The following is a 24,345-nucleotide window of genomic DNA, read 5'->3' as shown; positions in this document are numbered from 1 at the left end:
AAATTAAGAAAAACAAAAATATAATACATTTTTAATACTTTATAATAGTCTAACTTCCAATTTTATAATTTCAGAGACTTAATATGATTAATTCGATTCATTAATGCAATAATTTAGTAACGGAAATAAAATATAGTTTTCAAATTTTCCAAATATAATGAAAAGTATATAACAAAATTCAATAATTAATCTTAATAGTGAATAAAAGATAAAACTTTCTGAATTATTAGAATTATCTCTTATAAAGGAAGTTGAATTAATAGGAAATAGAGATTATAAATCAAAAATAATAGAATTAAATAGATATAAATTTATAGAAATATTAAACAACGAATATATCCTAGAAAAAAAAATTAAATAATTAATAAATTCTATATAATAAAGATGGTAATAGTTTACAAATCTTGATGCATTTGAAACAATTAAGTATTATTATTATTTTTTAAAAAAATAAAATAAAATAAATAATATTATAGAAATATAATCAAATTAGTAAATATAAATTATGAAATAAAACCTTTCCATGAATATATTAATCCTACTTAAATTTAAGATTAAATATATCTTTTTTGGCCAATTAAAGATTGTGATTATTATGTAAAAAATGACAATTAAACTTAATAAGTTCGCCTTAAACCCGGATTTCATATATATATTTGGCCTGGGACTTTTATTTTGTTCTCTTAATACTAATAACATGGATTTTATATGGGAAACAGACAAGTTTTATATATGAAATTAAATGAAGCAAATAATATGTATGAATTGCAATAAGAAAGTATTGAATAGTTTTAAGGACAAAATCAAATACTAAATTTATGTGAATATAATTGCTAATATAATTTTTTCAAAAGAAAATACACATTCTGCGATATGATTAGTGATCACCCTTTTGTAAGTATTTTAAGGGCCTAATTATTTGCTAATTTGAAAAATTAAATTAAAGTTCCTAAAAATGAATTCGAAGTTAATTTAGTTCCAAAAGTTTGTAAATTAGGCTATTATTTTAACTCAAAAATTAAAAAACTTCATGAATTAGTAGATTATGTTAATACTGTTTTTAAAGATGTATTTTTTATTTCACTTGAATAGTCTTGATAATGTAATTTATAGTATTATTATTTAATTAAAATAATACTATATATTATATTTTACTAATTAATTTTTACGAATTATATATTTTGTTTTTAGTTTACTTTCTTTTCTTATTTTTATTTTAAAAAAAAAAATTAAATTTGATTAAAATAAATATATTTTTATTATTTTATATAGTGTTTGTTAAACAATAAAATAAAAATCAATAATCTATACATATATTTAAATTAATTATTAAAAAAAAAAAAAAAAAAACTAAATAGACATTATATTAAAAAGACATTGCTATTAAAAAAATTATGAAAATATCAAATTATTAATTTATAGTTGCAATTTATTATACAAATTTTAAAAAAAAACTATTTTGATTTAAATATTTTTTTTTTTTTACAAAAATAAAAAAAAAAAAAAAATTAAAAAAACTAAATAAATAATTTTTTTTTTTTTAAAAAAAAAGCTACTAATATTAATTTAATTGTAATAAAAATATTCTCAATAGAAAAATCCTAAGGCTTTACCACCAGTATGTCTCAATCTACATTCTTCATGTGTAAGTATACCATAAGTAGTTGTAAAAACTACATGTCCGAATTATCTGGAAGGGAGTACATTATTGGTCCATTTTTCGAAATCACTTAAAGGAACATCATATCTGGGTGAAATAACACCACATTTATTTATTCTTCCTAATAATTCTACAACAACTTTTTTTGATCTGTGGTCATCAACAATTTCAAATTCTCCAATATATCCATTTTTTTACATAATTCTTAAAAATCTTAAAAGTACTTTTGATACAGGTCTTAAAAGGACTTGCTTTTTACCCATTTTTTCAGCATTTACTAAGGTTTTAAGGGCTTCTGCTAAAATGTTTACTTTAACCATTTTTTTTTTATTTTTTATTTTTTTTAGATAAAATTATATTTTATTTTGTTTATTTTTCCTATTTTTTACTTAATTAAATATTGATTTTATTTTTGTATTTTATTAATTTAGTTTTTATATTCTTTTTATATATTTTTTTTTTATTATTAATAAAAAAAAAAACTAATTTTTTATGAAAAAAAAAAAAAAAAAATATTTAATATTTTATTAAATTAATTGTTAAATTACTTATATATTTCTGAAATAATAATAAAGGTAATGATCTTTAGTAATTATTATAATTAATTTAACAAAATATTATTCAAATAAAAGTAGAATTCACATTTATAAAAAGACTTAAATAATTTTTTATTAAATAAAAAATATTATAAGTCTATTTTTATTAAAATATTATTAGTTTGAAATTTTTTTTATTAGATTATCGAAATTAACAAATATGTAAACAGTTTTAATATAATTCAAATAAATTACAAAAAGCATTATAAAATAATTAATTTAAAATTTAATTAAATTTATATTTTTATGTCCATTATTTTATATATAAATAATAAATAAATATTAATACTTTTATTATTATTTTTAAAAAATTTATTTAAAAAAATTCTAACATTTATTTAAACCTATTTTAAACATAATTATATGTTTAATAATATTATTGTATATAGTAAATCAACAATAAAATTTTATATAATACAATTTTGAGTAATCTAGAGTTTTTATATTTTATCGTTTTATATCAATATAAACATAAAAATTAATATAAATATGATTTAATAAAAAAAATTTAAAATGTTAATTTTACAATAATTTTTAAATAAATTTTTTAATTCTAATACTAAGTAATAATATATATATATAATAATATTAGAAATTTATTAAATAATCAATTTAAAAATAATAGAATACAATAAAAATTATTTTGAACTCGTTTAAAAATTAAATATGTATAAAATTAATTAAATAAAGAAGTATTTTTTTAAAAAAAAATAAAAATAATAAATATTAGTAATTTCTATTTTTTTTTAAAATAAATATATAAAAAAGAATCTTTTTTTTTAAAAATATATATATATATAAATATATATATATATATATATATATAAATATATATATATATATATATATATATTATTAATAAGAAAAAAATATATAAAAACAATGTAATAAGAAATTTTAACGAAAGCCGAAAAATTGATACCAATAGATTAAATAAATTGCGAAAGGTTATTAAATTAATTATAAGAAAACTATTGTAAAGACCCAAAATTAGAAAAAGTGCTATCAAATTATCATTATTATAATTAAAATTACGAAAAAGCAATATAATATGCAGATAAATACTTAGAAAAAAGAAAAGAATCCATAAAACTTACAAAAACAGATATAGATGTGTATTATTATAAGGCCAATTCTTTATATTATTTAAGATGTTTTACCCATTCAAAGCAATATTTTTAACTAATAAAAGAAAATATATAAAACACCTAATTTCAATAGTTTCCATATTAATCCGAAATAACTTAAAAGCTTTAAGCAATAGATTAAATACTAGAAAAAGAAAAAGTAAAAAATATAAAGAATAAAAACATAAAAAAAAAAAGGAAAAAATTGATCAAAATTCTTTAAAAGAACTAAATGAAATATTCCTCTAAAAAATGAAACTTTTTGAAACAAATGACAGCTTCATGAAAATTATTGGTTTTCCAGTTTACATTATATCCCTTCATTGGTTCACATAATGGTAAAAATACATCAATTAATACAACTAAGATATGAAAAACGAGCACACTTACGAAAATCAATATAAAGATCCTTGCTAAGACAATCATTATCCGGGTCCTATTGACAATTATGATATTATAGAGTATAACTTATAGATAAAAGAAGACCCTGATCAGTTAAAAAAATACACTAAATATTGTCTTAGGAACAATTTTTTCGAAAATAAGCACTTTGTGATTATTTCGTCAAACGCAGCCCGTTATTTATGCGAAAAATATGGTTATTTAAATCTCATATAGAGACTTGTTATAAAAGCAAATGAAAGTGTAAATATAGTGGAAGTGAATTTATTAAAAGTTGGTTTTTATTTAATTTAGGAAAACTCTAAAATACATTTGTAAGAACCCGAATATGTCCAGGCAAGCAAAAAGGAATTCGTGAGTAATTTATAAAGCAGAATTTGTAGAATTTTAGACAAAGAAGGTGAATAATGTAAATTATGGAAAGTTGAAAGAAATAAAATCGAAAAAATTTAAAAACAAATATAAAACTAGAATTTCCAGAAGCCAACTTTTATTTCAGGAAATTATTTAGACTAAAATAAAATTCTCGAAGAAATCGAAATAAACTACGAAAGTATAATCTTAATTGAATTTAAAGGTAATCAATAAGACTGGGTTTTCGAAGAGGAGTAAGAAAATAATGAAAAATGTGCTTTTTGTTAAAAAAATAATGGATATTCATACTTTTGTGAGTGTAGATTGGTTAAATATTGTAATGAAGATTGTTAAAAAAAAGGAAGAAATAATCACAAAAATGAATGCATAAATATGAAAAGAATCATTCTTGAAAAAAAACAACTTATGGATATTTTTAAAATAAAGCTTTTCCATAAATCTTAACCTGGAAATGCCAGAAATGGAATTTGTGGACTTTAAAATTTAGGAAATACATGTTTTATGAACTCTTCAATTTAATGCTTAAGTAATATTTAGGAATTAACTAATTATATGAAGTAAAATTTATTTCTAGATGATATAAATAGAGATAATCCATTAGGGACAGGTATTTTTTTTAATTCTTTATATTTTTTTTACTTTAATAATAAGGTGGATATTTAGCTGCTGCATATGCTGAACTTATTAAAAATATATGGTTAGGATCTAATAGTTGTGAATCTCCTTGGGAATTAAAACGTATTGTAGGCAAATTTGCTCCCTAAGTAAATTATATATGTATTTTTTTTAACAAAATTATATATATATATAAATATTATATATGTTAAATAAAATAATTAATAATTAATAAATTTAAAGTTTAGTGGATTTAATTAATAAGATTCATAAGAACTTCTATCTTATTTATTAGACGGAATCCACGAAGATTTAAATAAAATACTAAAAAAAACCATACTTAGAATAATTAGAATCTGATGGAAATAACGACAAATAAGTGGCTGAGAAAAGCTGGGATAATTATTAGAAAAGAAACAAATCAATAATTACTGATTTAATGGTAGGGATGTTTAAATCCACATTAGTATGTCCTACATGTGGAAAAAAATCAGTCACATTTGATCCTTTTATGACTATTTCAGTACCTATGCCTTCGGTTCCTAGTATTGAATTGGTTTTATATTATGTTTCTCGGGATGGAAACGAAAGTCCTTTTTAAATAAAATTAAAAATAAAATAAAACGAAAATGCGAAAAAAATAAAAAATAAAATCAGTAAAATAGTTAATGTAGATGTCGATAATTTAATTTTCGCAATTATTGCTAAATAGAGGATTGTAGAATTTATATTGGATAATTATAACGAGATTATATTAATGATCATGCAGGCATTTTCTTTGTTTTCGAAAAAATTAATTAAAAATTTGATCAAGATGTCCCTACTAATACAAGAGAATAAGTAAAATATATATATACACATATATATTTATAAAAAGGTTTATTTAGATATTTTTCTTACAAATGAAGAATTTAATAATGGTTAATTGACACTTTGTAGTTTTTAAAGAAGAATGACAGTAGGTATAAATTCTTCATATAAAACGATTCATCTAAAAATTTGGCGGATTTACGTGCTTATATATTATCAGCACTATAATTATAAGATTAAATATAGAATACAAACGAAGAAAACATAATAAAGGAATATAACACATTATTTATTTAATAACAAGATGAATGATATGAAGCCTTATATAATATATTTAGAAGATTAAAAATAATTAAAATATAATTCTAAAAGAACATTTAAAAACGAATTTAATTGTGACAAAATAAGACAATATTTAATTAATAATAAAAATAAATGAACAAATAAACAATATTAAGTTAAATTAATATCAAGATTTCATATATAAAAGTAATGATCATTTAGAATAAGTAAAATCAATAAAATTATACTTTATATGATTGTCTAGATTTATTTGTAAAAGAGGAAATTCTTGAAAAAGATAATGAATGGTACTGCGCGAATTGCAAAAAACACAAAAACGCATCTAAAAAAATTGAAGTTTACTAAACTCCGAAAATACTTATTATTCATTTAAAAAGGTTCAAAACATCCAAGGCATTACTTTCTTATTAAGGCTAATATTTTTATAATAATCATGGAGGATAAAAACTTGATGATCTTATTTATTTCCCAATTAGAGGACTTAATTTAAATAAATATGTTATTAAAGAAGATTGTAAAAATCTTTTTTATGATTTATTTGCCATTTCAAATCATTATGGAAACATAGGTGGAGGGCATTACACTGCTTATGCGAAAAATCATATTAATTAAGAATGGTATGATTTTAATGATTCTAAAGTCTCGAAAATACTCAGAACATAAATTAGTTGATAATTCAGCTTATGTTTTATTTTATTAGACTTAGAGAATGATATTTTTTTCTTTTATTATATATATATATATATTATTTTACATATATATATATATTATATTAGTTATTTTTTTTGATTAATTTTTTTTTTTTGATTTCTTAAAATAGTTTAAAATTATTATTTTATATTATTGTTTTTTATAAATGAGAATATTTAATAATTCTTATATATATTTTCTTATTAAAGTTTTATATTCTTTTTTATTTTTTTAAAATTGTTATAAATATAAATGTTTATTCAAATAAAAGTATTTAATTTTTTTCATAATATGTCCTTAAAGAATTTCTAAAAATTCGTTTTTAAGTAGATAATATATTAAAAATATATATTTTAATTAATTTTTAATATAATAATTATTAATTTTTTATAAAATTAAAATTTATTTATATAGATTGATATATTATAAAAATAAAATAACTATTTTTAAAGGTTTACAATCATATTTTTTTTTATTCTTTCAATTTTATTCAACTGAACCATTTTTAAATACATCTTTTATTTATCTCCAAACATTAGTAATACTTGATTATGCATTAATAGTTGCTAAAAGTCCTTATTTTTCATAATATTCAAGCATTGGCTTTGTTTATGAATGAAAGTTTTCGAGTCTTGTTTTAATAGTTTCTGGTTTGTCATCAGGCCTTTAAACTAATTATTCACCTGTAACCTTTATTTTAATATATTATTTCTAAAAAAAAAAAGCAGATAAAATTATTTAAATACATCATCACAATAAGGAATTTATGGTGGATTATACTTTAAATGATATGTTCTTCCAGAGGGTAAATGAACAATTCTTCCTCCTAATCTATAATATATATTATTAAATAAAAATTAATAAAATTTTAATTATAGTAATATTTATATATAAAAATAAATATAAAAAAACTAAAAATATAAAGCAATTAAATTTGCATTTTTTTTTAAAAAAAAAGAAAAAGAAAAAGAAAAAATGTTTATATTATTTATATTACTTTTATTTTAAAAAATAAATAGAGTTTTTAAATTTTACCTTTCTAATATTACAGAATCATCAATTTTAAAGTATAATGCTTTCCAAATATTTAAACCTTCATTTTTTAAGATTTCATCAAATTTTTAAGCCTATTATAAAGTTCTTGGGAATCCATCTAAAATTGCTCCTTTTGAACATTCAGGTCTATATTAAAATAAAATAAATTAATAAAAATTATAGCTAAAAAAAAAAAAAAAAAAATTACTTCATCAAATTATATTTTACTATATTTAAAATTATATCATCAGATACTAATTCTCCTTTTTACATTATACTTTTGGCTTATTTTCCTAAAGGAGTACCATTTCTAACTTCAGTTCTTAATAAATCTCCTGTAGATAGTTAACATAAGCAAAATTTTTTTTATAAATTATAAGAATGAGTTCCTTTTCCTGCACCTGGTAATCCTTGATTATTTTAATTATTATTATTAATATTATATTAAACTAAATAATATATATAATTATTATTCATTATTAGCATAATTACCTATTAATACAAGTCTTTTAGAATCTTTTATATTACGACATTTGAAACGTCTATGAAGTTCATAAATTAAAGATTCATCTGATAGTTTTAAAAGTTCCATTTTTTTTTTTTGTTCTTTTTATTTTTATATTAAATTTTATGTATACTTATAAATAATTGGATATTTTTTTTTAATTATTTTCAATTAAATTTTTATATTCTTAATTTATTATTTAGGATTTTTCACTTTTTAATATATTTTTTTTTATTTTTTTTTTATAAAAAAAAAAACTAAAACAACAACAAAAAAATGTATTTATCCATTTTTTTCTTGTCATATAATATAATATTTTAATTAATTTTTGTTTAAAAAAAAAATACAAAAAAATAAAAAAGATCAAATAATATATACATAATTTTAAAAATATTAATGATTGTTAAGTACTATATTTTTAAATATTTAATAAGGTTATAATTACATATTTTACTTTTTAATAATATATTTATTATATTTACAAAATAAAAAATAAAATATAATATTTTTAAAAAATTATAATTTTTTTTTTTTTAACAAATTCATTTTTAATATAATAATAATAATATAGTTTTAATAATTAAAAGAATAATAAAGAAATATTTTTTTATATTATATAATTTAATTAAATAACTTACCATTTCTTATTTTTTTTTTACATTTTAGTTTTTCTTATTTATTTAAAATTTATTATATGAGTAATAACGACTTAAATGCAAACGAAAATATAAATACATATCAAGAATAAAATTAAAGCACTTAAAAAAGGGAATTATAACCTGCACAAATATAAAAATAATCTAATAAAAAGAATAATTAATCATCTCAAAATAAAAATGAAATCGAAAGAGGTAAAAAAAAATAAAAAAAATTACTACTAATTTATATGAGAGAAAAAAAAAAAAAAAAAGAATAACAAAAAAAGTAAAAAGAAGAAGAAGAACTATTAAATTAATAAATATCAGATTAAATAAGTGAAGATGTTTACGAAAAATTTAAAATATTAGATGAATGCGCTAAAGAAAAAAACGAAGAAAAAACATTAAACATTCGAATGCATTAATTAGCTTTAGCAAAAGTAATAAAATAAAATAAAAATAAAAATAAAAAAATAAAATAAAACAGATTTTAGTATTTACACATGAAAAAAGCTAATTCTTATTAGTAGAAGCACATACAAAACTAGGAATAGCTTATTTAGATTTTAAATGCTATGAATAAGCAATAGATCATTTAACAACTGCATTGAAAAAAAACGGAACTTTGTTTTCAGAAATAAAAGAATCTAAACTATATCATTCAACTATATTAACTTATCTTGGAAAGTAAATACTTGTATTTTATTTTTATTATTAATAAAAAAAGATGCTATCTATATATTCAAAGTTATGATGATTCTTTAGAATTGCTTATAAAAGCGAATGAAATTTAAGTTTAAATAAATGGAGAAAATGATGTCTCATGTATTTAAACATTAACTTATATAAGTAATTGTTATAGCAAATTGAAAGATTATGATAGAGCTCTTGAATACTTAAAGAGAATTTTAAATATTTCAGAAAGTAAATATGGATATAAAAGTGAATAAAGTGCAGTTGCTTATATTGATATTGCTAAAATTTATGAACTTTAAAATAGTATTATTGAAGCTATTGAATTTTAATAGAAGGCTATTGGCAAGTTTTATATATAAATAATTATTTTTAAATAATATCTTTATAAAAATAGAAATTCTAGAAGAAATTGATTATATTAATGTTAAAATAGAATTTTTAGCAGAATAATACTAAGTTTTAAGTAAATATTAAGAAAAAGCAAATAAAATAGATTAATAATTATACTCACTTTAAAAAGTTGATATTTTCTTTTTATATCAATAATTATTTTTTAAAATAATAAAAAATATATATAAATAATAGATAATTGAGTTATATTAAGAAATTTACGGATCTAATGATAAAAAAATCATGAAAATAAAAAAATAAATATCATCTATACATTTAAAAAATTAAAATCATGAAGAAGCTTTGGATATATTAGAAGAAATAGAAGTTTAAAAAATATAAAAAAATATATAAATAAATATATTAAATATTATATATATATAAATAATAATATATAAATAATATTTATATTTATATTTATATTTATATTTATATTTATATTTATATTTATATATAATATTCTTTGTTGAAAAAATAAGGAAATCGAAAGTAAAACACATGGAGAAAATTCAATTTAAGTAGCCAAAATATTAAGGCTAATAGGAACAATAAAAATATTAACAAAAAACTATTTTGATGCATAAAAATGTTTATGTAAATCAATGAAAATATTCGATGAAAATGGAATGAAGAAATTTGTAATAGAAATCAAAGAGAAGCTTAAACTTGCGAAAGATATGAAAGATAAAAAAGGAGTACTTAAATAAAATACTGAGGACTATTGAAATAAAAAAATGCATATAAATTATTATATTTATACTTTTAAAATTTACAATTTTATAATTAAAATTGAAAAAATAAAAAAATTAAATATAAAAGAAAATTTATTTTATATTATACAAATAAACAAAAACATAAATATTTATTTTATTTTGATAATTTAAAAATTAAATAAAATATTAAAAATAATATATATTGATATAATTTATAACTTAATGGAAAAAAAATATATTATTGATAAAAATCATATATTATATATTTTTTTTTTTATTCTTAAAAAAAATAAATAAAAATATATGGGGTATAGTTTAATTATTTCATATTAAAAATTAAAGCTAATTAATTTCTTTATTATCATATCCTTCATATTAATAGCATTAATATAATTATCCTATCTTTATTTAAAATCAGATTAATATATTTAAAAATAATTTTAATAATCTTTTATTACATATTTAAAGATTTAAATTTAATTTTAAAGTTTATTTATTTGTTTCTTATAAATTAAATATATATTTTTTGACCTATTTTTTTACTTATACTTTTGTTGATGTGGTTTATATTTTTATTTAAAAATTAATTTTTTTTCTTTAGTAATATCATTAAAGATATTTATATTTTTATTAATTTATATAAAACAATATATATATATTATATATATATATTATATATTTATATATATATATATATAATAATTTTAAATATTTAATTTTTTTTATTTACCTTTAATAATGTCAAAAATCTTTATTTAAATTAAATTCACCATAATTTTTTGGTTAAACTTAACATATACTATCTTTACTTATGTATAATTATATTTTTATAAGATTTGTTATACATAATACCTCCAGAATAAAAAATTTAATTATAATTTTATAGGTTTCTTATTATTATTATTTTTTTATTAAAATACTATATATATAATGAAAAAAAAAATCACATTCATATATTTTTTTAAATTAAAAACTTTTGTTATTATAATTTACTTCTAAAGAGATCTTCCGATAATTCTTTTTATATTAAAAAATTTAATTAATAAATATATAGTTATGCTTATTTTTATAAATTATAATAAAATTGGGTAAATTATATTATAAATAAATAAATAAATAAAATATTGTTTTTATTTTATTTTACTAATTTTGATTTTATTAATTTTTTTTTTATTTTTAATTTAATAAATTTAGAATTTTTATATATTTAATTGAATAAGCTTATTAAGATTATTCAAATAGATTATAAATTATATATTTTAATAAAATAAAAATCAATAAAATTATATAATAATATGATGATTAATTGTTTTCTTTTAATTAATTATTTTATAATTTATTTATTTATATTAATTCATATTTAATTGTCCTTTATTTTAAATTAATAACTTTCTGTATTTATTTTCAATAACATTTAAATCTTTTAATTATAAAAATAATTTTAATTTTAAAAATATTTTATAGATTATCAACTTGATAAATAAAATAATACAAATAATTTAATTATTTTTTGTAATCTCGCTATAAAACCTTAAATAAAATAATCATTAGTTTAAATGTTTTTTGAATAATTATATTTATTTTAAATATAATAATTAAATAAAATATAAATTAAATAATTTGCATATTTTATAATATTTATTATTTGCTATACCACCTTTTTTAAATTATTCAATTTTTATTTAAATATTATTTTGTAACGTGTATATTTTATTTCAATAATAAAAACGGATATATTATTTTTGCATAAATAAATATTTTATAATATAAAAAATATTAAATAAATGAAATAAAAAAATATATATAAATAATATTATACTATATTATAAACATATATATAAAATATATATATAAATATATATATTTAAATTTTTTTATTGAATTACTATTATATTAATATTTTAAAATAATAAATAAAAAGTTTAATAAATTTTCATTATTATGTTTCTTAAAATTTTTATATTTTTTTTTTTAAACATATAATTATTCTTAATTATAAAAAGAATCTATATTGATTATAAAAATTATTATTTATGTATTTTTATTAATGTATTTACAGTTTTAAAAATAAATTTTATTAATATAATTAATTAATGATAAATTTATTTATTTAAAAATTTGTATTTTTATTAATTAATATATCACAAATTAATATATTACAATTTATCTTTTTATATTATAATTTATATTATCGATTATATCCTTATACTAATTTTTTATTTTGATTTTACGTTTTTATGTATTTTTATGGAAATTTATTCAAAAAAAATAGTAAAACTTAAAATTAGTAATTAAAGATTAATTTTTATTTTATTTAATTTTATATATTTTTATGAATTTTATTTTTTATTTAGAATATATATAATTTTTTATACATAAATAATATATTTGATCTAAATATATATTAAATTTTTATAAAAAAATTAAATATAATTTTTATTTTTAAAAAAGCTTACACTATCATAATAATATAAACTTTCTTTTTTTATATAATTTAATTTTTTTTTTAATTAATTTTCTTAAAAACATAATCTATTTATATTTATATATATACAAAATATTTTTGTTTTTTTATTAAAATAATTTTTAATTTTATAAAAATATTTTACTATTAATAAATTTAAATTTTCTATTATAATATAAAATATTAATATATTTTTTAAAAATATACAAATTATAAATGCTTATAACTAAATTATTTTTTATTAAAAACAATTTATAAAAAAATTAAAAAATAAAAATAATTATTATATTTTAATATTAAAAAGATATATATTTATAAAACCAATATTAATTGTAAAAGAATCATTTTTTTAATTATTTTTGATATTTAATAATAATGTTTATAGAAAATTTCAATAAAACTATCTATTATTTAATATTTTATATTAATAATGCTTATTTCATAATTTTGTTATAATTTTTAAGGAAGGCTAAATATAAAATTAATTAAAAACATATATATTGTTGAAATTAATATAAATATAAAAAATATTATAAAAATATAAATATAACAGATATTAATTAAAGAGGAAAATATTAAAATAAAAAAATTAATATTATTAAAATATTATTTATTTTATTAAGATATTAAACAAAATTATATAAAATAATTATTTTTAATATAATAAAAATTAATTTTAAAATAATTATCTTTTAAATTTTTATTTTTTTAAATCAAAAAAAATAATATTAATAATTATTATACAAAATAGATATTAAATTTAATATTTTAAAATTATTTTGATTGCTAATACTTTTTAAATTTAATTTAGTTTATATCTTTATTTATTTTTTATAATATTACGTTTTTATTTGTTATTAAAATTATTGTTTGCATTCTTAAAGTTATAACAATTTATATTGTTCAAATCAATAATAAAATTAATAATATTTTATAATAAACTAAATTCATAATAAAATATAATTTCGATATTATAAATAAAGCTAAAGATTTTGTGTATTAAGTTTTTTAGAATTAAATATATAAAAATTATTTTTTATACTGTGTTAAGTTTTAATTAATATTTAATAATTTTCATTATTTTTTTTATAAAAACATTATTTTATATATATCTAAAAATTAAAAATATATTATAGATATTTTTTAAATAGATTTTATAAAAATTATATTTAATATTAAATTAAAATTTAAATAAAAAAAATTAATAACTAAATTATTTAATTTTTTTAAAAAAATATACATACTAAGTGATATTATATGGGATAAATTTATAATAAATATACAAATAAATTAATTAATATTAAAATAATAATAAATTTATAAATCAAAATGAAATATTTACTATTTATATAAATGAAAATATATAATATATTATATTTATAAAAAAAAAAAAAAATCTAATATAATAAAAAAAAAATTATAAAAAATTTAAAAATATATATATATATATATATATATATATATATATATATTCAATTTCTACTTTTTAATAATATTGATTTTTTTTTTTTTTATTAAATTAAAATAAAATAAGGAAATAAAAAAGATATTTCTCTTTATATTTTTAATAATATTAAAAATAAACATTAAAAAATAATAAGAAACAAATAAAATTAATAAATATAATGGAATTATTTTTAGATCAAACTTCAGAAAGTTTTGTAATCGAATTATTTTGTCATTATACAAGATTAGTAAAAAGAAACAAAGTAAATGTCATAAAATTGAGTTAATGTGCATTAAATTATATTAAATAAGGATTAATATAACTTCCCTAACATCCTTCATTACTCACCTCAACTGAAATTCTTTCTAATTCTTTTAATATTTGTCATTATTTATCAGATTTAACATTTACTAAAGAAATATTATTTGGATAAAATAACGATAATTAAGTAAATAACAAATTATAAAATAATAATTTTTTTTATCAAAAATATTATAGTTACTTCAAATTTATGAATTATGTAAATAATTGTAAAAAAATAAAGAAAAAATACTACAAATATTAAATTAAGATTTAGAGAGTAAAGTATTTTTGATTGGAAATCATATTACTTTTGCCGATTTACTATTATTTGCTTTTTGTTATGAATATGTTACAACTTTTGACAATTAAACTAAATTTAAATATAACAATCTTTTTAGATGGTATTTTTTTTGTTCTTATTTTTATATTCTGTTTTATTTTTTTTAGGTATAATCATGTTTAACACTTAGAAGGATTAGAAGATTTTATACAAAATACTAATAGGACATTTAGTTAATATCCTGATGCACTTACAGAAGCTGAATTACAAACAACTGATAAAAAAACAAAAAAAAATGATTTCTTTTTTTATAAATATATAACGATTTAATAAGAAAATTTTCTCTTTTTTAATTTTTTTTAGTCTTTGTGTTAGTTTTTATTTATTTTCATTTTTTTTAAAACAAATACTTTATATTAATTAATGAATAAAACTTTTTTCTAAAAAAATAAAAATATATTATTATAAAAGAATAAATATTTATATGAAATATATTTATTTTTATATATTGATAATTATTTGGGAATATTTTTTTAATTTATTTTATAATCTTTTATTTATAAATAATATAAAATATAAAAGATTTATTATATGTTTTTTTAGAGAATAATATTTTTTTTACATAAAATCTTTTTTTTATAAGTTAAATTCAATATTTTATACAGATAACTGTATATAAATAATTAGTATTTTACATTTAATCAGATTCGCTAATTTTAATATTAAAATTAAAGTAAATAAATATTTAATAAATTACTTATAAATAAAATGCTTATATTATAAATGATTTAATTCCAATGTTTATATAAATTTTATTAAGTATAATTAAAATGATAATTTAATTTATTAAAAATTGAATATAATTTTTTATATTAATTTTTATATTTTAAAAGTTTTAGTTATTTATTATATATAATTTTTTTTTTTTTTATAGTTTTCTTTAAAAATAAAAATTTATAAACTAAAAATGATTATAATAAAAGACTCTTAAATAAAAAAAATAGACTTATTTGTTAAACCAACTTAAAATTTAAAATACATACGTTTGCTCTCATAAAATAAATATAAAAATATAATTTATTCGCAAACAAAACATTAGAAATAATTAATCTTAAAGCATATATATAATAATTATATTCTTTAATATTTAATATAATAAATATTTCAATAAAATCTTTCAAATTAAAGTATATAAAAAAAAATGTTTTATAAAAACTTATTTTTGAAACCTTATTCATTAAAAAAACTCCCAAACTCATTAAAATATACTTTTGCCTAAACCTAAACCTGGATAACGCGCTCATTTCATGTTTTAGACTATTAAAATCGCGGTTATTTAAAAAAAGATGAAATACTATCAATGTTAGACTCCATGGGTGTTCTCTCTCATTATTCACTGCATAAAATAATCCGAAAATTACAAAACAAAGGTCCTTAAGATTTCATATATTTCCAAGAATACCAATAATTAACAAATGGCCTCCATTTTTTAAAAAAAGTATTCGAATCAGATTTAAATATTCCTTCATTTGACCGTTTTGCCCGTAATTTTAAAGAATGTGCCCATTATGTAAAAAAAAGCGAAGAATATTCCCACGGTAAAACTGCATAATATATCCCTACATTAAAAAACTTCAATCCATCTTATTTCTCAGCCAGTTTTTGTTCAAACAATGGACAATATATAGAATATGGAGACACCTAAGTAACCTTCTCAATCCAATCAATAAGTAAAATAGTCTCGTATGGATATTTATATGACCTTATAGGGGAAGAAGTTCACTAATATATAGGCGAAGAACCTTCTGGAATGCCTTTTAACGCCCCAGTTTTCGATCAAAAAGGTCGTCCGCATAATCCTATGATAAACTCAGGAGCGATAATGGTCGCAGCGCTTCTTTTGGAACACGGGAAAACTTTGGAGGATATATTAGAATTCTATTAGAGGGCTACTAGGAAGGATTTGTGTAAATAAAAAATCTAAATTGACCATAAATTATATTTAGAAGAAAAGCTTACAGGATACACAAACCATGCTTTGTCATATTTAATGTTAGCAAATGGAGTATTTCCCAAAAAAGATAAAAACATTGAATAAATGAAAGAATTTGCACAATAAGCGCTTGATTTATATTTCCAAATGTGCTCAATAATTATAAATGTGGAATCCTTAACTAGATTTGGCACTATGTGTTCAAATAATGGCATAAACCCATCCACTGGTGAAAGAATACTAAAGCCAGAAAGTGTTAAAGCTATCACAACATTTATGCTAACCTGTGGAATGTACAATGGAGCCGGAAAATTCACTAAAAATCTCGGAATTCCTTGCAAAAGTGGCGTTTCGGGTGGTTTATTAACTATAATACCCGGATTAGGTTCCTTTGCTAGTTTTGGCCCGAAATTAAACGAAGAAGGGAATTCAATAAGAGGTATAGGACTGATAAAATAAATAAGCAATATATACAACAACTTTAATTTATTCCATAAAGATTTGAATAAAAAAGATTGCGAAAACAAAGCTTTCCAAACGATAATAAAATATATTATAGGAAGTATTTCTTGCGCCTCAATTGGAGACATGGAGGGTATTATTAGACTTAAAAACTTCAATATACAATTAAATCAAGGTGACTATGATAAAAGGACACCTTTACATCTCGCAGCTTCCGGAGGACACATTGAAATTGTAAAATTTTTAGTTTAAAGTGAAAAAGTGGACGTTAATATTAAAGATAGGTGGGGAGCAACACCTTTAAATGATGCTAAATGCCAAAAAGTGAAAGATTATTTGATTTCTTAAGGAGGTAGACTAGGAAATAAGAATCTTTAGTATAATAAACTGCCAATTAATGATGCTTTTAGTGATAATAAATATAGACTTTTATATGCTGCGTTTGAAAATGATGTTAATTTAATAAAATCTTTACTTATATAAGGTGTAATGTTAATTGTTATGATTATGTTGGCAGAACAGCCCTTTCTGTAGCAGCTTCAGAAGGAAACCTGAAGCTGTTTAGTATTTGGTTTTTCATAATGCGAATCTCTTCCATAAAGATGCTAGAGGAAACACACCTTTAGATGATTCTAGAAGAGAAAAGAGAAAATCTATTTAAGAATTTTTAGAAAAAGAAATATATTGTAGAAAATGATATTTTCAATTATTTTTAATATTTTATTATTTTTATATATTTTTTAATGAGTTTTTTATATTATAGACTATCACTATTACCTAATGAAGAAATTTTAATTATTCTTATATAACCCAAATCATGAAAATATAAATTTTAATAAAGAGCAGTTTTATATTAAAAAGTTTTTCTTCTTATAGAATAATTTTTTTATTAATTTTTTTATATATATTTATTACTATATTAATTAATCTTTAATATATATCAGCCAGAAAACTATTAAAAGAGTTAATATTAATATATAATATGATATAAATTTGTAAATTAAAATAAAAAGCTATCTAATATTAATATTTAGAATCCTAAATTGGTTTCAGTTATTTTAGGTATAAATTTATATTGCTTAAAATTATTGCATAGTATATAAAAATTACCAAAAAAAATATGTTAATTAAGAAAGTATAATGCATATTATTAATTTTTATTTTTATTTTTATTTTGTCAACATATTTTAATTGTATTGTATATTTTTTTTTTATAATTATTTAACAAAATAACTTTTAGTTGTAAAATGTATTTTTAGTTTTATATTTTAATAATAATTCTAAGAAATTTAAAACATAATTATATAAAAAATTAAAAGTTATTAAATACAGTAATATTAATATTTTTATTAAAATAAATATTTATATATAATTATTTAAACTTTATTATATAAGTTTTTATGAATAAATTATAAAATATATAAAAATAATTATAAAATTTTAATATCAAAATCAAAATATGACTTATTTAGTAAAAAATATAATTATATCATGAAAACTTACTAAAATATGCAAATATATAGAAATAATTTTTAAAATTATTAAAATATAATATTGACTTATTGTATTTATTCTTTTCCCATATTTATAATATTTTTTTAAACTTTTATAAATAATTAAAAATAATTTATATAAAATAAGAAAATTATAAATTAAAACATAAAACTAATATTATAATAATTAAAATACAGTAAAATTAATAAAATATATATACATATATATATATATATATATATATATATATATATATATATATTAATATATTTTTATTTTTAAAATTACTATTATATATATATATATTATTTATTTATTTATTTCAAATATTTTAACTGTTATCTATTTCATCTTCAATTTCGTAATTTTAAAATTCATATTTATTTTAGACAGGCATATGTAAAAAGCTAATAACAAAAACATAAATATTAATAAGAATTTATTTTTTTAGATTTTCATCAAAGTTATTATAATCATAAAAACATAAATAGAAATAAATAAGAATAATCAAAACACTAAAATAATATAAAAATTTAAATCTTTTTTCAATATTTTAAGATAAACATACTTATTTAAATTAAAACAAATTCAAAAATAAAAAAATAACATGTAAAACTTTATAAATAAACAAAATTTCTTAAAAATATTTATATTACTCATATTATAAAATTAAATAATCCGTAAAAGACAGATTAAAATTTAAATAAAATAAAGGAAAATTAATTAAAAAAGCAAAACAATAACTCAAGAAATAATTCTTTCTACTATTTTTATTAATAAAACTATAAATATTTAACCAAAAATAAACTAGATAATTTAAAAAAAGGAATTCTAAAAAATATTTAATCAAAAAAAAGCCTTTTATTATTTAAAAATAAGCTAAAACGGTATATTATAAAGCACTAAAAAAAGCAGAAGCATTTTTATTTACTTTTAAAGAACAATTAACTAATCAGAATAAAATTTATGTAAATTAAAAAGAATAAAAGCATAAAAAGAAGCCGAAACAAAAACAAAAAAAAACAAAAAAATTCCAATAATTGACTATTCTTATTTCTTGAAATTAACTAAAACAAAATTTTCCTTATTTTGTTATTTTGGTTATTTATTTTTATAAAATATTCATTCTTTTCTCCAATTTCTTCTGCTGACTAAATTATGGGATTACTAATACAAATATTTTTTATATTGTTGTATTATTTGTGTTAATTATAACAATCAAAGCTTATTTACACGTTTTTATTGTTTTATATTACTGTATATTCATCTTTTTTTTCTATTATTTAAGGATATTTATCTATATCTATAATATTTTGGGGCAAACAAATTTAATTTGTTTAAATTTATGTGACAAAACCATTATATATATCATCATTCTCTATCTTATTTTCCTATTCATTTAATAAGGAAGCTATTTATATTTAATAAGTCTCACTTATTCCTAATTATTTTCTATCTAAACATATATTACAGTTAAAAGAGATTTCTAAATTTTAGTTTTTTTATTCATTACATTTATAATTTGTAGAATCTATTAATTAATGTAGATAATACTAAGGCCCTAAAGTACTTATTATTATTAAAAAAGCATAAATAGAAAGCCAAAACATATAAAAAAAACACAAAGAATTTAGACTTAATTTTTCTATTATTAAGGAATATTTTTGTTATAATTTAATCATAATTTTTTGTTATTTCTTTATGATATTTTTTTTTTTTAAAAAAAAAAAAAAAAATTATATATTTTAAGTAATATATAAATATTAATTTAAATATTTTTTTCACACAATAAAATAAAAATTTAATTGCTATTAAGCTTACCTTGTCAAATGGCTTATATTTTGTATTCCATTTTTTTTATTTACTTATTTTCTATATAATGAATTAAAATATGTTATTTTTTTAAAATGATTTTTGTTAGTTTATTTTAAATCAGGTTAATTATTTAATTTTTTATTTTATTGAATTGAGAAAAATTATAAAATATATATTAAATTTTAATAAAAAAAAAAATTGATAAGAATTTAATTAATAAAAATGTCTAGAGCAAATAAATTTAATAATTATAAATATAAAAAAAAATTAAAAATGGAAAAATATATGTTTTTATTAAAAAATATTTATAAAAAAAATAAATATTATAAAATTTAAATTATTTCTAAACATAATTATTATTATTTCATTATTATATTATCTCAATAATTTGAACCAAATACATTTTTTTCTATTTTAGTATATAAATGATCAGGTATATTTATTAAAAAACTAATTAATTATAATTAATATTTATTTTAATAATTTAATTATTATTAATATTTGCTTTTCTGTAATTAATATATGCATATTTTTTATTCATATATTATTAAAATATTAATTATAAACTATAAATTTAATCAAATTTATATATTTTTATCTTTAAATATATATAATTACAATAGAATGTAAGTATCTTTAAAAAAAGTAATAAAAATATGTATTATATATTTTATTATTAAATATAATAGATTAAATTTTATATAATATTAGTAAATTTCTGAATACAAAATTAAAATAATATATATAAATAACATCATTTTGAATTTTTTATAATATTTATAATTTAATATATTTTCATATTGTTTTCAAATAAAATAATTTATCCATACTTAAAATAAATTAAAGATTATCATAACACTAATATTAAAAAAAATTCTAAAATAAATTTAATATATATTTATTTAAATATTTTTATATTCTTTTATTAATATAAAATTATAAAATATATTTATATTTAATTATTTATGTCATTTTTTGTAAAAATTAATTATTTTATTTTTATAATAAATTTTATCATAATTCTTTTATATTTTTTATAATTATATATGCATTTTTTTTTTTTTTTAAATAAGTTTTTCTTAATATTAAAAATCTATATAATATGTGATATTAATAATCATGATATATTTTATACTTTTTGATAAATTTATTTTTATCTTATTTATTTACAAACTAACATATATCCAAAAATCATTTCATTTAAAAGAAATTCTTTATAATTGTGACGTACTTTTATACATGTATATTCAATTTAAAAATAATTACATATTGTATAAATTATAAACACATAGAATTAAACATTTTTGTTATTTTAAGTAATAAATAATATATAATTATTATTTAAAATTAACTAAATATTAATGAAATTTTAAATTAGAAAATAAATTTGGATACTTTTTATTTAATTTCTCATTTATATTTTTTACTTTAAATTTTTTTCAGTATTTAAAAAGAAATTACTTTAATACATTATTAAAAAAAAAAATATTTATAAATATAATTATATTAAAAAAAAAAAAAAAAAAAAAAAAAAAAAAGAATAATAAATAAAACAATCATATTTATATAAAATAATAATTAAGCAAACATCATTTTCATACAAAAATAATAAAACTTAAAAATCCTATTAATAAAAATAAGAAATAAATTTCAACATGAATACACAAAAATCTTTTCATATTTTTAAAAACCTATAAATACAGGTATAATGTAAAGTATAATGGGGATAAAAAGTAGTCCTTTTGCAATACGACGAATATGGAAATATAATAGATCAAAAAGGTACTTAATTAAAATGGAATGAGAATGATATTTGGAGTGGCGAATGCTAAATTGAATAAAACTAAAATATAATAAACTATAAATATGCTATACTTAAAGAATATACAAACGAAACTATAAATATTGAAAATGGTAATTATCGTAGTTTAAACATAAATAAAGGAAGTTATTACATCCAAAAGGAAAATAATAAAATATATATTTAGGATATATATAATTATCGAAAAATAATATTTATGGTTTAATCATAATAATAAAATTTAATAATACATGTTGTTGGGAATAATTAATAAATTAAAAAACCATTTTAATTGTACTAATCATAAGAAAAAAAAGAAATATATAAAAATCAAATATACATAGACATGACTATAGATTCTTTTAAATATAAATATATTAAAGATTTAACCTAAATGGAAAGAGGTCCATCTAGATATATAACCTGTTCCAAAAACTTAAAAAACAAGTATTCTATTTATTATTCTGAAATAGAGCCTTAATATTTTAGAGAAGAACTATAATATAACTAAATAGATGATAATTTATATATTGGAACTTTCCTTAATTGTCAAAATGATATTAATTTATTAACTTCACTTAATGTTTCAGTTATAATAAATCTTTAAACAAAAAATGATTAATAAAGAAACTTTATTGATATTAATTTAATATAAAAACTTTGTGAAGAAAAAAATATAATTCATCTCAATTTACCTATTAGAGATAATGACCAAATCTCGTATGTCTAATAGGCTCCTGATATTCTTGATTAGATTTTTTAATTATATAAATACAATCATGTATTTTATATTCACTGCACTTCTGGAATTGGAAGAGCACCCTAAACTGCTATTTTGCATCTGGTTCTTCATTAAAGATATGAATTCGAAGATGCTTTGTAACTTGTGACAACTAAAAGACCTATTTGTTAACCTAATTAAAATGTAATATTGAATGTTATAAATCATTTTAAAAGCTTCTCTAGTAAATCCACTTCTGGCAGAAGCTCAAATTTTGAATAATAAGAATTTAGTTATAATGAAATTATGGATATATTTGCAAAATAATAAAAAGTTATAAAAAATTGAATTAAATTTTTTTATATGTCAATAATATTAAATAAACTTTCTTATATTTCTTTTATATAATATATTTACATTTTATTTATTATTATTTTTGTTTAAAATTTATTTAATTTTATTTATTTAATTTTAATTCAAATATAAATAAAATATTAAACTTTTTAAGATAATTTTTAATTTTATATCTTTAGTTTTTTTTTTTTTTTTTAAATAAAATACCTTTTTATTATTTATAGTAAGTAAATACATTAATAACTAACTTCAACTATAGACCAAAAAAAATAAATAATATTTCAAATAAAAATTATTTAATATTATTTTTAATATAATAAATATTAAAGATATGCCATAAAATAATTTTAAATTAATTTAAATCACAAAACTTGGTATTATATATAAAAATAATAATTTATTTTAAAATATAATTTAAAAATTATAAAAATAATCAATAAATTATTTTATTATATCAATAATTTAATAAAAAATAATTATGTATGCTTCTTTAAAAAAATAAAATATTAACATCTTATTAATAATATAAAAATAGATTTTTAAAAATAAATATTTGAAAAATAGATAAAATATACTAAATTATATTTATTTTATTATAAGATAAAATTTATAAGTTATTTTTAAAAAGAGTAAAAAAGCAAACTTAGTATATTCAA

The 24,345-nt window shown here is 15.9% G+C and overlaps 6 protein-coding genes across 6 annotated transcripts, besides 26 other annotated features; 3 read left to right on the top strand and 3 right to left on the bottom strand. All coding sequences in view use genetic code 6, as the record gives it.

Annotated features, from left to right (window-relative positions):
* Positions 1-1,351: 1,351 nt before the first annotated feature.
* Positions 1,352-1,390: a microsatellite.
* Positions 1,391-1,534: 144 nt separating this feature from the next.
* IMG5_161360 (ribosomal protein, putative) lies at positions 1,535-1,980 on the bottom strand (the record flags this gene model as incomplete). Its single annotated transcript, XM_004030374.1, has 1 exon — positions 1,535-1,980. The coding sequence occupies one exon, from the start codon at positions 1,978-1,980 to the stop codon at positions 1,588-1,590; it is 393 nt and encodes a 130-aa protein (XP_004030422.1). The 3' UTR covers positions 1,535-1,587.
* A 1,061-nt stretch (positions 1,981-3,041) lies between these two features.
* Positions 3,042-3,109: a microsatellite.
* Positions 3,110-3,635: 526 nt separating this feature from the next.
* IMG5_161350 (ubiquitin carboxyl-terminal hydrolase family protein, putative) lies at positions 3,636-5,301 on the top strand (the record flags this gene model as incomplete). The annotated part of the gene is made up of 4 exons (XM_004030373.1): positions 3,636-4,393; positions 4,541-4,767; positions 4,812-4,924; positions 5,019-5,301. 4 exons carry the CDS (start codon positions 3,636-3,638, stop codon positions 5,133-5,135), a joined length of 1,215 nt encoding a protein of 404 aa, XP_004030421.1. The 3' UTR covers positions 5,136-5,301.
* A 1,633-nt stretch (positions 5,302-6,934) lies between these two features.
* Positions 6,935-6,989: a microsatellite.
* Positions 6,990-7,058: 69 nt separating this feature from the next.
* Positions 7,059-8,205, bottom strand: IMG5_161340 (hypothetical protein; the record flags this gene model as incomplete). Its single annotated transcript, XM_004030372.1, has 5 exons — positions 7,059-7,268; positions 7,325-7,409; positions 7,614-7,760; positions 7,822-8,023; positions 8,106-8,205. The coding sequence occupies 5 exons, from the start codon at positions 8,203-8,205 to the stop codon at positions 7,059-7,061; spliced, it is 744 nt and encodes a 247-aa protein (XP_004030420.1).
* A 647-nt stretch (positions 8,206-8,852) lies between these two features.
* IMG5_161330 (hypothetical protein) lies at positions 8,853-10,567 on the top strand (the record flags this gene model as incomplete). Its single annotated transcript, XM_004030371.1, has 7 exons — positions 8,853-8,969; positions 9,030-9,196; positions 9,244-9,443; positions 9,484-9,794; positions 9,847-9,971; positions 10,038-10,169; positions 10,322-10,567. Exons 2-7 carry the CDS (start codon positions 9,173-9,175, stop codon positions 10,565-10,567), a joined length of 1,038 nt encoding a protein of 345 aa, XP_004030419.1. The 5' UTR covers positions 8,853-8,969; positions 9,030-9,172.
* Positions 9,193-9,240: a microsatellite.
* Positions 9,199-9,240: a microsatellite.
* Positions 9,202-9,240: a microsatellite.
* Positions 10,173-10,206: a microsatellite.
* Positions 10,174-10,206: a microsatellite.
* Positions 10,179-10,243: a microsatellite.
* Positions 10,179-10,246: a microsatellite.
* Positions 10,189-10,302: a microsatellite.
* Positions 10,244-10,295: a microsatellite.
* Positions 10,568-11,202: 635 nt separating the features above from the next.
* Positions 11,203-11,253: a microsatellite.
* Positions 11,254-11,971: 718 nt separating this feature from the next.
* Positions 11,972-12,016: a microsatellite.
* Positions 12,017-12,307: 291 nt separating this feature from the next.
* Positions 12,308-12,418: a microsatellite.
* Positions 12,353-12,419: a microsatellite.
* A 267-nt stretch (positions 12,420-12,686) lies between these two features.
* Positions 12,687-12,717: a microsatellite.
* Positions 12,718-12,860: 143 nt separating this feature from the next.
* Positions 12,861-12,908: a microsatellite.
* A 749-nt stretch (positions 12,909-13,657) lies between these two features.
* Positions 13,658-13,705: a microsatellite.
* A 748-nt stretch (positions 13,706-14,453) lies between these two features.
* Positions 14,454-14,491: a microsatellite.
* Positions 14,492-16,409: 1,918 nt separating this feature from the next.
* Positions 16,410-17,812, top strand: IMG5_161320 (hypothetical protein; the record flags this gene model as incomplete). The annotated part of the gene is made up of 2 exons (XM_004030370.1): positions 16,410-17,738; positions 17,789-17,812. The coding sequence occupies 2 exons, from the start codon at positions 16,410-16,412 to the stop codon at positions 17,810-17,812; spliced, it is 1,353 nt and encodes a 450-aa protein (XP_004030418.1).
* Positions 17,813-18,209: 397 nt separating this feature from the next.
* Positions 18,210-18,244: a microsatellite.
* Positions 18,245-19,208: 964 nt separating this feature from the next.
* Positions 19,209-19,268: a microsatellite.
* Positions 19,269-22,321: 3,053 nt separating this feature from the next.
* Positions 22,322-22,351: a microsatellite.
* Positions 22,352-22,515: 164 nt separating this feature from the next.
* IMG5_161310 (hypothetical protein) lies at positions 22,516-23,600 on the bottom strand (the record flags this gene model as incomplete). Its single annotated transcript, XM_004030369.1, has 1 exon — positions 22,516-23,600. A coding segment is annotated over one exon (399 nt), but the record flags the coding sequence as incomplete, so codon positions are not given.
* Positions 23,601-23,780: 180 nt separating this feature from the next.
* Positions 23,781-23,809: a microsatellite.
* A 262-nt stretch (positions 23,810-24,071) lies between these two features.
* Positions 24,072-24,134: a microsatellite.
* Positions 24,135-24,215: 81 nt separating this feature from the next.
* Positions 24,216-24,255: a microsatellite.
* Positions 24,256-24,345: the final 90 nt, after the last annotated feature.

The sequence above is a fragment of the Ichthyophthirius multifiliis genome, assembly GCF_000220395.1.
Source record: "Ichthyophthirius multifiliis unplaced genomic scaffold scaff_1120509251214, whole genome shotgun sequence".
NCBI lineage: Eukaryota > Ciliophora > Oligohymenophorea > Hymenostomatida > Ichthyophthirius > Ichthyophthirius multifiliis.
Note: the sequence above shows the minus strand (reverse complement) of the source record. Positions and strands in the feature narration are given on the sequence as shown.